The 12,500-nt window shown below is 42.6% G+C and overlaps 1 protein-coding gene across 1 annotated transcript in view; it reads right to left on the reverse strand.

The window, feature by feature from the left end:
* Positions 1–12,500, reverse strand: part of LOC118966703 (calcium/calmodulin-dependent protein kinase kinase 1) — a 156,436-nt gene that overhangs the window by 50,010 nt on the left and 93,926 nt on the right. Inside the window, exon 6 of the mRNA XM_090188866.1 lies at positions 5,398–5,534. Within this exon, the coding sequence (XP_090044992.1) occupies positions 5,398–5,534 (137 nt within the window). The remainder of the gene's footprint in view (positions 1–5,397; positions 5,535–12,500) is intronic.

The raw sequence follows: 12,500 nt of genomic DNA on the forward strand, positions 1-12,500 counted from the left end.
TGTAATCAGGAAATGATTTAGGCCTGGGAAACCACATGGGTACATTTAATTGTCAGGTGGAACAGAAAACCACAGTACACTGGACCTCGGGTAAGATGTCAACACCCCAGGCCTACAGTATAGGTATTACCGTAACACCGGAGAATACAGCAACATAGCGAGTATTCATTGGCCTTTAAAGCACACTCAAGAGGATCTTAGATGCCAGTTTGAATTGAGTTTGAATTAAGGAGGATATTAATATCTAACGTGTACTGTATTATCTTAGCTACTAACCATCTGTGACAAATGTAATTGCCACTTTACGTTTTACATTTTCCCTCTAGCTGAGACTCTTTTATAACAAGAGAACAGTTCTGAGGCATAATAAGAACATTTCACTGTGAATTGGAGAGGCACAATGAATATGATCTCATCCCAGCACCCAACCCAAGCCGCCCGGTAGGTACTTTACATGATGAGCTTTGAATTGGGACTGAATGGAGAATAGAGGAGGACAGGAGGAGATGAGGAGATGGGGAGAGGAGGACAGGAGGAGATGGAGAGGAGTACAGGAGGACAGGAGGAGATGGAGAGATGCGGAGAGGAGGACAGGAGGAGATGGAGAGAGGAGGACAGGAGGAGATGGAGAGAGGAGGACAGGAGGAGATGGAGAGAGGAGGACAGGAGGAGATGAAGAGAGGAGGACAGGAGGAGATGAAGTGAGGACAGGAGAAAGAGAGAGGAGGACAGGAGGAGATGGAGAGAAGAGGACAGGAGAAAGAGAGAGGAGGACAGGAGGAGATGAAGAGAGGAGGACAGGAGAAAGAGAGAGGAGGACAGGAGGAGATGAAGAGAAGAGGACAGGAGGAGATGGGGAGAGGAGGACAGGAGGAGATGAAGAGGGGAGGACAGGAGGAGATGGAGAGAGGAGGACAGGAGGAGATGGGGAGAGGAGGACAGGAGGAGATGGAGAGAGGAGGACAGGAGGAGATGGGAAGAGGAGGACAGGAGGAGATGGAGAAAGGAGGACAGGAGGAGATGGGGAGAGGGGACAGGAGGAGATGAAGAGAGGAGGACAGGAGGAGATGAAGAGAGGAGGACAGGAAGAGATGGAGAGAGGAGGATAGGAGGAGATGGAGAGAGGAGGACAGGAGGAGATGGAGAGAGGGGACAGGAGGACATGAAGAGAGGAGAACAGGAGGAGATGGAGAGAGGAGGACAGGAGGAGATGGGGAGAGGAGGATAGGAGGAGATGGAGAGAGGAGGACAGGAGGAGATGGAGAGAGGAGGACAGGAGGAGATGGAGAGAGGAGGACAGGAAGAGATGGAGAGAGGAGAACAGGAGGAGATGGAGAGAGGAGGACAGGAGGAGATGGAGAGAGGAGGACAGGAGGAGATGAAGAGAGGAGGACAGGAGGAGATGGAGAGAGGAGGACAGGAGGAGTGGGAGTGGCTGGTTGCTCTGGGATGAGGCTGTAGAGTGAAACACTAAGAGAAGAGCTCCACTTTCACTGTAACTTATTATGATTGACTGGTACAGCGATGCTGGGAGCCTCAGAGGTACCCATGGCCACCCACTGATTCCATCCCATCTCCATCTCCGCGCCTCCACCCTCCCCTCCTTTCACTGTAACTCATTATGACTGGCTGGCATGATACCTCCTACTGACTCCAACCCTCTCGATGCCCACCCACCCGGCCCTCCATCAGGCCCTGATGAGGCACCCCAAATAAGTCTGGGAGCCCCCCGCCCCCCCCCCCCCCCCGCCATCTGCCAGTGATTGAAGAGCACTCTGATGATGTCACTGGGGAGACGAGTGCATCAGCGCGGTGCGTTCTGTCCGTCTCTCCTCGGTCTCTCCTAAATATACATCTCCTTCGCATAAGACACTATGGTTAGCAGCGCAGTGATTGGTCACGTCCCAAAATGGTACTCTATCCCCTATATTACACGTCTTTTGACCGTAGTGCACTACACCGTGCCTTCAGAAACTAGTGCACTACACTGTGCCTTCAGAAACTAGTGCACTACACCGTGCCTTCAGAAACTAGTGCACTACACCGTGCCTTCAGAAACTAGTGCACTACACCGTGCCTTCAGAAACTAGTGCACTACACCTTGCCTTCAGAAACTAGTGCACTACACCGTGCCTTCAGAAACTAGTGCACTACATGGTGCCTTCAGAAACTAGTGCACTACACCGTGCCTTCAGAAACTAGTGCATTACACCGTGCCTTCAGAAACTAGTGCACTACACCGTGCCTTCAGAAACTAGTGCACTAAACCGTGCCTTCAGAAACTAGTGCATTACACCGTGCCTTCAGAAACTAGTCAGACCCCTCTGACTTTTTTTTCAGCATTTTGTTACGTTACAGCCTTATTCTAAAATGGATTAAATAGTTGTTGTTTTTTCCCCCTCATAAATCTACACACAATACTCCATAATAATGACCGGGTTTTAGAAACGGAAATAAGGAGTATTCAGACCCTTTACTCAGTACTTTATTGAAGCACCTTTGGCAGGAATTACAGCCTTGAGTCTTCTTGGGTATGATGCTACAAGCTTGGCACACCTGTATTTGAGGAGTTTCTCCCATTCTTCTCTGCAGAACATACTCAAGCTCTGTCAGGTTGGATCAGGAGTGTTGCTGCACAGCTGTTTTCAGGTCTCTTCAGAGATGTTCAATCGGGTTCAATTCCGGGCTCTGGCTGGGCCACTCAAGGACATTCAGAGACTTGTCCAGAAGCCACTCCTGCGTTGTCTTGGCTGTGTGCTTAGGGTCGTTGTCCTGTTGGAAGGTGAACCTTCCCCCCCCAGTCTGAGGTCCTGAGCGCTCCGAAGCAGGTTTTCATCAAGGATCTCTCTGTACTTTGCTCAGTTCATCAATGCCTCGATCCTGACTAGTCTCCCAGTCCCTGCCACTGAAAAACATCCCCACAGCATGATGCTACCACCACCATGCTTCACCGTATGGATGGTGCCAGGTTTCCTCCAAATGTGATGCTTGGTATATCAGACCAGATAATCTTGTTTCTCATGTTCTGAGAGTCCTTTTGATGCCTTTTGGCAAACTCCAAGCGTGCTCATGTACCTTTTACTGAGGAGTGGCTTCCGTCTGGCCACTCCACCATAAAGGACCGATTGGTGGAGTGCTGCAGAGAAGGTTGTCCTTCTGGAAGGTTCTCCCATCTCCACAGAGGAACTCTGGAACTCTGTCAGAGTGACCATCGGGTTCTTGGTCACCTCCCTGACCAAGGCCCTTCTCCCCCGATTTCTCAGTTTGGCAAACTAATACCATTTGAGAATGATGGGGGCCACTATGTTCTTGGGGACCTTCAATGCAGCAGAAATGTTTAAGTACCATTCCCCAGATCGGTGCTTCGACACAATCCTGTCTCTGAGCTCTACAGACCATTCCTTCGACCTCATGGCTTTGATTTTGCTCTGACATGCACTGTCAGCTGTAGGACCTTATATAGACAGGTGTGTGCCTTTCCAAATCATGTCCAATCAATTTAATTTACAACAGGTGGACTCCAATCAAGTTGTAGAAATATCTCAAGGATGACCAATGGAAACAGGATGCACCTGAGCTCAATTTCAAGTCTCATAGCGCTCGCTACACACGGTGTAGTGCACAGAATACTCCTGTAAATAAGGTATGTCTGTTTCTTGTGTTTATAAATTTGCACCCCAAAAAATATATCTTTGTCACTATTGGGTATTGTGATGTCATTATGGGGTATTGTGATGTCATTATGGGGTATTGTGATGTCATTATGGGGTATTGTGATGTCATTATTGGGTATTGTGTGTAGATTGCTGATCTTTTTATTTTATTTAATCAATTTTAGAACAAGGCTGTAAGATAAAAAAAAGTGGAAAAAGTCAAGGGGTCTGAATACTTTCCTAAAGCACTGTGTGTATAGGGAATATATATATATATATATATATATATATATATATATATATATATATACTGTGTATATAGGGAATATATATATATATATATACTGTGTATATAGGGAATATATATATATATATATACTGTGTATATATAGGGAATATATATATATATATACTGTGTATATATAGGGAATATATATATATATATACTGTGTATATATAGGGAATATATATATATATATACTGTGTATATAGGGAATATATATATATATACTGTGTATATAGGGAATATATATATATATATACTGTGTATATATAGGGAATATATATATATATATATACTGTGTATATAGGGAATATATATATATATACTGTGTATATAGGGAATATATATATATATATACTGTGTATATAGGGAATATATATATATATATATACTGTGTATATAGGGAATATATATATATATACTGTGTATATATAGGGAATATATATATACTGTGTATATATAGGGAATATATATATATACTGTGTATATAGGGAATATATATATATATACTGTGTATATAGGGAATATATATATATATACTGTGTATATATAGGGAATATATATATACTGTGTATATATAGGGAATATATATATATATATATATATATATATATACTGTGTATATATAGGGAATATATATATATACTGTATATATAGGGAATATATATATATACTGTGAATATAGAGAATATATATATATACTGTGTATATATAGGGAAAATATATATATATATACTGTGTATATAGGGAATATATATATATATATATATACTGTGTATTTATAGGGCATATATATATATATATATATATATATATACTGTGTATATATGGTATATATATACTGTGTATATATAGGGAATAGAGTTTAGAACACAGGTTGTTCATGCTGTGTATTCTGTGGCGGTATGATGAGGTTAGCAGCATCAAGGCTTAGCATGCAACCCAAATAGCTCCCTATTCCCTTTCATCTGTCTCCTCTCCAAATAAGCATCGCTCCTTCAGCCTTCCCCTCAATATATGACACTGTGTGCTGAATGAAAAGCCTGTAGCTGATGTCTGGTAAATGGACATTCTTTGTAGTTCTGTTGTGGTGGCAGCATGTCTAATGTTTTCTACAGTAACAACTGTCAATGAAAGTGTTGTCTTGCTGGGTGAAGCTTAAAATGCATATTTGTCATGGCCTCTTAGGTCAATTAAATTGCTTTAAGATTCCACTTCACATTCTCCTTGCTCGTTTCTTTACTAGAGACAGACACCGTGAAACAGACTCTACTCTCACTTCTTTGACCTTACGTTTCAGCTTACCTAGTGAACTACCTGTGCTAAATAAATAACAATGAAATGAAATATTGTTTCTTTACCGGGTACAAACACAGACGTTGGGCAGACACAGTGAAACAGACTGACACTTGGCCTATGGTTTCTTGATCAGAGACACAGTGAGGTAGGCTCTCCTCTCACCTCCACCAGTTTGACTATGTTGAGATGGTCCAGCTTCTTGAGGATGGCGATCTCCTGGTACACCCTCTCCAGGGGGCCTAGGACTTTGGGCTGCTCCCCCTGGACTGCAGCCTTGGGACCTCTCGGAGGGGGGCGACCTGCAGGGAACCAACAACCCCAAGCCTCACGTCAGCTGCAATTTTAGACAATTAAATTAAATGTAACACAATTCAATCCATTTTTAGATACTTTCATTGGATTTCGACATGATGTGCGAAAAACGCTAATATTAACAGTCCCATGATTTGAATGGGATTTGTGCCACAAATGCTAAAATATTAGCGTTTAGAAGCAGTGACAGGGAAACTTAACCAAAACATGGATTCCTGTCCCATCTTATCCATTGGGTGAACTATTTAACTCTTTAATCTCTTTAACCCTTTACGCTCATGGAAATAGGCCTATATGGACAGAACCCAATTGAAATGTTTCTAATAGAAGAACTATAAACGGGGGCGGCAGTGGTTAGAGTGTAGAGGAGGTAGGTAGCCTAGTGGTTAGAGTGTAGAGGAGGTAGGTAGCCTAGTGGTTAGAGTGTAGAGGAGGTAGGTAGCCTAGTGGTTAGAGTGTAGAGGAGGTAGGTAGCCTAGTGGTTAGAGTGTTGAGGAGGCAGATAGCCTAGTGGTTAGAGTGTAGAGGAGGTAGGTAGCCTAGTGGTTAGAGTGTAGAGGAGGCAGGTAGCCTAGTGGTTAGAGTGTTGAGGAGGCAGATAGCCTAGTGGTTAGAGTGTAGAGGAGGTAGGTAGCCTAGTGGTTAGAGTGTAGAGGAGGCAGATAGCCTAGTGGTTAGAGTGTAGAGGAGGTAGGTAGCCTAGTGGTTAGAGTGTAGAGGAGGCAGATAGCCTAGTGGTTAGAGTGTAGAGGAGGTAGGTAGCCTAGTGGTTAGAGTGTAGGGGTGGTAGGTAGCCTAGTGGTTAGAGTGTAGAGGAGGTAGGTAGCCTAGTGGTTAGAGTGTAGAGGAGGCAGATAGCCTAGTGGTTAGAGTGTAGAGGAGGTAGGTAGCCTAGTGGTTAGAGTGTAGAGGAGGTAGGTAGCCTAGTGGTTAGAGTGTAGAGGAGGTAGGTAGCCTAGTGGTTAGAGTGTAGGGGTGGTAGGTAGCCTAGTGATTAGAGTGTAGAGGAGGTAGGTAGCCTAGTGGTTAGAGTGTAGAGGAGGCAGATAGCCTAGTGGTTAGAGTGTAGAGGAGGTAGGTAGCCTAGTGGTTAGAGTGTAGAGGAGGTAGGTAGCCTAGTGGTTAGAGTGTAGGGGTGGTAGGTAGCCTAGTGGTTAGAGTGTAGAGGAGGCAGATAGCCTAGTGGTTAGAGTGTAGAGGAGGTAGGTAGCCTAGTGGTTAGAGTGTAGGGGTGGTAGGTAGCCTAGTGGTTAGAGTGTAGGGGCGGCAGATAGCCTAGTGGTTAGAGTGTAGAGGAGGCAGGTATTCTAGTGGTTAGAGTGTAGAGGAGGCAGATAGCCTAGTGGTTAGAGTGTAGAGGAGGCAGATAGCCTAGTGGTTAGAGTGTAGAGGAGGTAGGTAGCCTAGTGGTTAGAGTGTAGAGGAGGCAGATAGCGTAGTGGTTAGAGTGTAGAGGAGGTAGGTAGCCTAGTGGTTAGAGTGTAGAGGAGGTAGGTAGCCTAGTGGTTAGAGTGTAGAGGAGGTAGGTAGCCTAGTGGTTAGAGTGTAGAGGAGGTAGGTGGTCTAGTGGTTAGAGTGTAGAGGAGGCAGATAGCCTAGTGGTTAGAGTGTGGAGGAGGTAGGTAGCCTAGTGGTTAGAGTGTGGAGGAGGTAGGTAGCCTAGTGGTTAGAGTGTAGAGGAGGCAGGTAGCCTAGTGGTTAGAGTGTAGAGGAGGTAGGTAGCCTAGTGGTTAGAGTGTAGAGGAGGCAGGTAGCCTAGTGGTTAGAGTGTAGAGGAGGCAGGTAGTCTAGTGGTTAGAGTGTAGAGGAGGCAGATAGCCTAGTGGTTAGAGTGTAGAGGAGGCAGGTAGTCTAGTGGTTAGAGTGTAGAGGAGGCAGGTATTCTAGTGGTTAGAGTGTAGAGGAGGCAGATAGCCTAGTGGTTAGAGTGTAGAGGAGGCAGATAGCCTAGTGGTTAGAGTGTAGAAGAGGTAGGTAGCCTAGTGGTTAGAGTGTAGAGGAGGCAGGTAGTCTAGTGGTTAGAGTGTAGAGGAGGCAGGTATTCTAGTGGTTAGAGTGTAGAGGAGGCAGGTATTCTAGTGGTTAGAGTGTAGAGGAGGCAGATAGCCTAGTGGTTAGAGTGTAGAGGAGGCAGATAGCCTAGTGGTTAGAGTGTAGAGGAGGCAGATAGCCTAGTGGTTAGAGTGTAGAGGAGGCAGATAGCCTAGTGGTTAGAGTGTAGAGGAGGCAGATAGCCTAGTGGTTAGAGTGTAGAGGAGGCAGATAGCCTAGTGGTTAGAGTGTAGAGGAGGCAGGTAGCCTAGTGGTTAGAGTGTAGAGGAGGCATATAGCCTAGTGGTTAGAGTGTAGAGGAGGCAGGTAGCCTAGTGGTTAGAGTGTAGAGGAGGCAGATAGCCTAGTGGTTAGAGTGTAGAGGAGGCAGGTAGTCTAGTGGTTAGAGTGTAGAGGAGGCAGGTAGCCTAGTGGTTAGAGTGTAGAGGAGGCAGGTAGTCTAGTGGTTAGAGTGTAGAGGAGGCAGGTAGCCTAGTGGTTAGAGTGTAGAGGAGGCAGATAGCCTAGTGGTTAGAGTGTAGAGGAGGCAGATAGCCTAGTGGTTAGAGTGTAGAGGAGGCAGATAGCCTAGTGGTTAGAGTGTAGAGGAGGCAGGTAGTCTAGTGGTTAGAGTGTAGAGGAGGCAGGTACTCTAGTGGTTAGAGTGTAGAGGAGGCAGGTAGTCTAGTGGTTAGAGTGTAGAGGAGGCAGGTAGCCTAGTGGTTAGAGTGTAGAGGAGGCAGGTATTCTAGTGGTTAGAGTGTAGAGGCGGCAGGTAGCCTAGTGGTTAGAGTGTAGAGGAGGCAGGTAGTCTAGTGGTTAGAGTGTAGAGGAGGCAGGTAACCTAGTGGTTAGAGTGTAGGGGGGCAGGTAGCCTAGTGGTTAGAGTGTAGGGGCGGCAGGTAGCCTAGTGGTTAACTGACTTGCCTAGTTAAATAATGGTTAAATATATATATATATATATATATATATATTTTAAAAGCATAAGAAGCATATGCACGACCATGGTTAAGAAAACACTATGGACATTATGGGGAAATGATCAGACCAAAAGGTGAGGACACATCAGTTCACCTGACACAAGACTGAATCCAAAACATCACAATGTTGAATTCATGTGAATTTGACATTTCCTGTACTTTTCACAACATATTGTCAATAATGAAAATACTCTGGATACATTCAGTAACATAATAAGAATATTCAATGACATGTTGGAGTAGGTGCAATATAATACAAATCTATGACAAGAGTTTCAGTGAACGGTCTAACTGGTGTTGCTAAGGGACCAAACACCTCTCCAAACTGTGGGTTTGAGTTAGAACTCTAACTGGTGTTGCTAAGTGACCAAACACCTCTCCAAACTGTGGGTTTCAGTGAACGGTCTAACTGGTGTTGCTAAGTGACCAAACACCTCTCCAAACGGTGGGTTTGAGTTAGAACTCTAACTGGTGTTGCTAAGTGACCAAACACCTCTCCAAACTGTGGGTTTCAGTGAACGGTCTAACTGGTGTTGCTAAGTGACCAAACACCTCTCCAAACTGTGGGTTTCAGTGAACGGTCTAACTGGTGTTGCTAAGTGACCAAACACCTCTCCAAACAGTGGGTTTGAGTTAGAACTCTAACTGGTGTTGCTAAGTGACCAAACACCTCTCCAAACTGTGGGTTTCAGTGAGCGGTCTAACTGGTGTTGCTAAGTGACCAAACACCTCTCCAAACTGTGGGTTTGAGATAGAACTCTAACTGGTGTTGTTAAGTGACCAGAGACCTCTCCAAACTGTGGGTTTGAGATAGAACTCTAACTGGTGTTTTTAAGTGACCAGACACCTCTCCAAACTGTGGGTTTGAGTGAGCGGTCTAACTGGTGTTGCTAAGTGACCAAACACCTCTCCAAACTGTGGGTTTGAGTGAGAGGTCTAACGGGTGTTGCTAAGTGACCAAACACCTCTCCAAACTGTGGGTTGAGTGAGAGGTCTAACTGGTGTTGCTAAGTGACCAAACACCTCTCCAAACTGTGGGTTGAGTGAGAGGTCTAACTGGTGTTGCTAAGTGACCAAACACCTCTCCAAACGGTGGGTTTGAGTTAGAGGTCTAACAGGTGTTGCTAAGTGACCAAACACCTCTCCAAACTGTGGGTTTGAGTGAGAGGTCTAACTGGTGTTGCTAAGTGACCAGACACCTCTCCAAACTGTGGGTTTGAGATAGAATTCTAACTGGTGTTGCTAAGTGACCAAACACCTCTCCAAACTGTGGGTTTGAGATAGAACTCTAACTGGTGTTGCTAAGTGACCAGACACCTCTCCAAACTGTGGGTTTGAGATAGAACTCTAACTGGTGTTGCTAAGTGACCAAACACCTCTCCAAACTATGGGTTTGAGTGAGCGGTCTAACTGGTGTCTAATTGGTCAAAAACCTCTCCAAACTGTGGGTTTGAGTGAGATGTCTAACTGGTGTTGCTAGGTGACCAAACACCTCTCCAAACTGTGGGTTTGAGTGAGAGGTCTATAACTGGTGTTGCTAAGTGACCAGACACCTCTCCAAACTGTGGGTTTGAGTTAGATCTCTAACTGGTGTTGCTAAGTGACCAGACACCTCTCCAAACTGTGGGTTTGAGTTAGAACTCTAACTGGTGTTGCTAAGTGACCAAACACCTCTCCAAACTGTGGGTTTGAGATAGAATTCTAACTGGTGTTGCTAAGTGACCAAACACCTCTCCAAACTGTGGGTTTGAGATAGAACTCTAACTGGTGTTGCTAAGAGACCAGACACCTCTCCAAACTGTGGGTTTGAGATAGAAATCTAACTGGTGTTGCTAAGTGACCAAACACCTCTCCAAACTATGGGTTTGAGTGAGCGGTCTAACTGGTGTCTAATTGGTCAAAAACCTCTCCAAACTGTGGGTTTGAGTGAGATGTCTAACTGGTGTTGCTAGGTGACCAAACACCTCTCCAAACTGTGGGTTTGAGTGAGAGGTCTAACTAGTGTTGCTAAGTGACCAAACAAATCTCCAAAATGTGGGTTTGAGTGAGAGGTCTAACTAGTGTTGCTAAGTGACCAGACACCTCTCCAAACTGTGGGTTTGAGTTAGATCTCTAACTGGTGTTACTAAGTGACCAGACACCTCTCCAAACTGTGGGTTTGAGTTAGAACTCTAACTGGTGTTGCTAAGTGACCAAACACCTCTCCAAACTGTGGGTTTGAGTTACTACTCTAACTGGTGTTGCTAAGTGACCAAACACCTCTCCAAACTGTGGGTTTGAGTTAGAACTCTAACTGGTGTTGCTAAGTGACCAAACACCTCTCCAAACTGTGGGTTTGAGCTAGAACTCTAACTGGTGTTGCTAATTGGCCAAAAACCTAATTTCAATGCACTATTATGACACTGTAAGGTGTTTTTTTAAGCTCTACTATCTTTGCTATTGAGGAACTGAAGCAAGCACCCTTATAATATTTGTTTGTAACACAGCCCTGCGTCCGCACCATCATACAATTATTGGCGTTGTTTACGCAATCCAAAAACGTTCCATTATAAATTGCAATCTGGGTCAGCTGGACATCATCTGTTCCATTGCCAACATGGCTAGCTAAGTTATGCAAATTGATCTTACAGTGTTAGGCTTTCAAAAGGCACTTCAGACAAACAGATTGTAATTTAGGTGCTCACAGAATATAGAGTCATGAGTGCATTCAAGTGCGTGTTCTGCGGCTAATGCTTGTCGCAATACAACATGCGTATGCTAATTCTGTTCAGGACAGGACAGGGTATAACACATGTCATCCTTGTAAACGTTGATACTGTAAATGACCTGCGTTTTCAAATATGGAAATGTAAGGTGCATATTTGGACTCATGGGTGTGTGTTTTGCTTGTATGACATCAAAGCGATATTTATTATAATCCTCAACATTTCATCTTTCAGCATTTTCCTCTTTTTACTCAAGACAACAACAAATGTGCAAAAGTTGCGCAATTAGCGGGAGGCATGGGTGAATTTTATAATGGCTGTCAGTTAAAACCCATACCGCGCTGTGAACCGGAGAACCTGAGCTGACATCATTTATAGAATGTTACTGTGCAGCCACTGGGTTCCAATTTAAGAGCTTATGAAAGACATAATTTGCCATTTTAAACCTGTAAACAGGATGACAGGGGCTGTGTGTGGAAAGGGCTAAGATCCTAACTGTATACTTTGTTTGATGGCCTTTTGGGCTGTATTTAATAATAATAATAATAATAATAAAAATACTAGTAATATGAATAATAATAACAATATTAATAGTAATACAAATAATAGTAGTAATAATATGAATATTAATCGTAATGATAATATTAATAGTAATAATAATAGTAGTAATAATATTATTAATAATAATAATAGTAATAATAGTAATAGTAATAACAATAATATTAATAGTAATAATAATACTAATAATCGTAGTAATACTATAATAATAATAATTCAGATATTAATAGCAATAACAATAATAGTAATAATAATACAAGTAATATTATTAATAATAAAAATAAATAATGATACTATTAATAGTAATAATAACAATACTATAAACAGTAATAATAATAATACTATAAATAGTAATAATAATAATAATAATACTATTAATAGTAATAATAATAATAATAATACTATTAATAGTAATAATAATAATATTCGTAGTAGTAATAATAATATAAGTAATATCAATAGTGATAATACTAATAATAAGAATAATAAAAGTAATAATAATATTAATAATACTAATAGTAATAATAACAATAAAAGTAATAATAATATTAATAGTAATAATAATAATACAAGTAATAATAAGAGTAATAATTATAATATTAATAATAATTATACTATTAATAGTAATAATAATAATAATAATAATAATAATAAATATAATTTATTACACTTTTATCCT

Source organism: Oncorhynchus mykiss, chromosome 10 (genome assembly GCF_057628025.1).
Source record: "Oncorhynchus mykiss isolate SJ-2025 chromosome 10, ASM5762802v1, whole genome shotgun sequence".
NCBI lineage: Eukaryota > Metazoa > Chordata > Actinopteri > Salmoniformes > Salmonidae > Oncorhynchus > Oncorhynchus mykiss.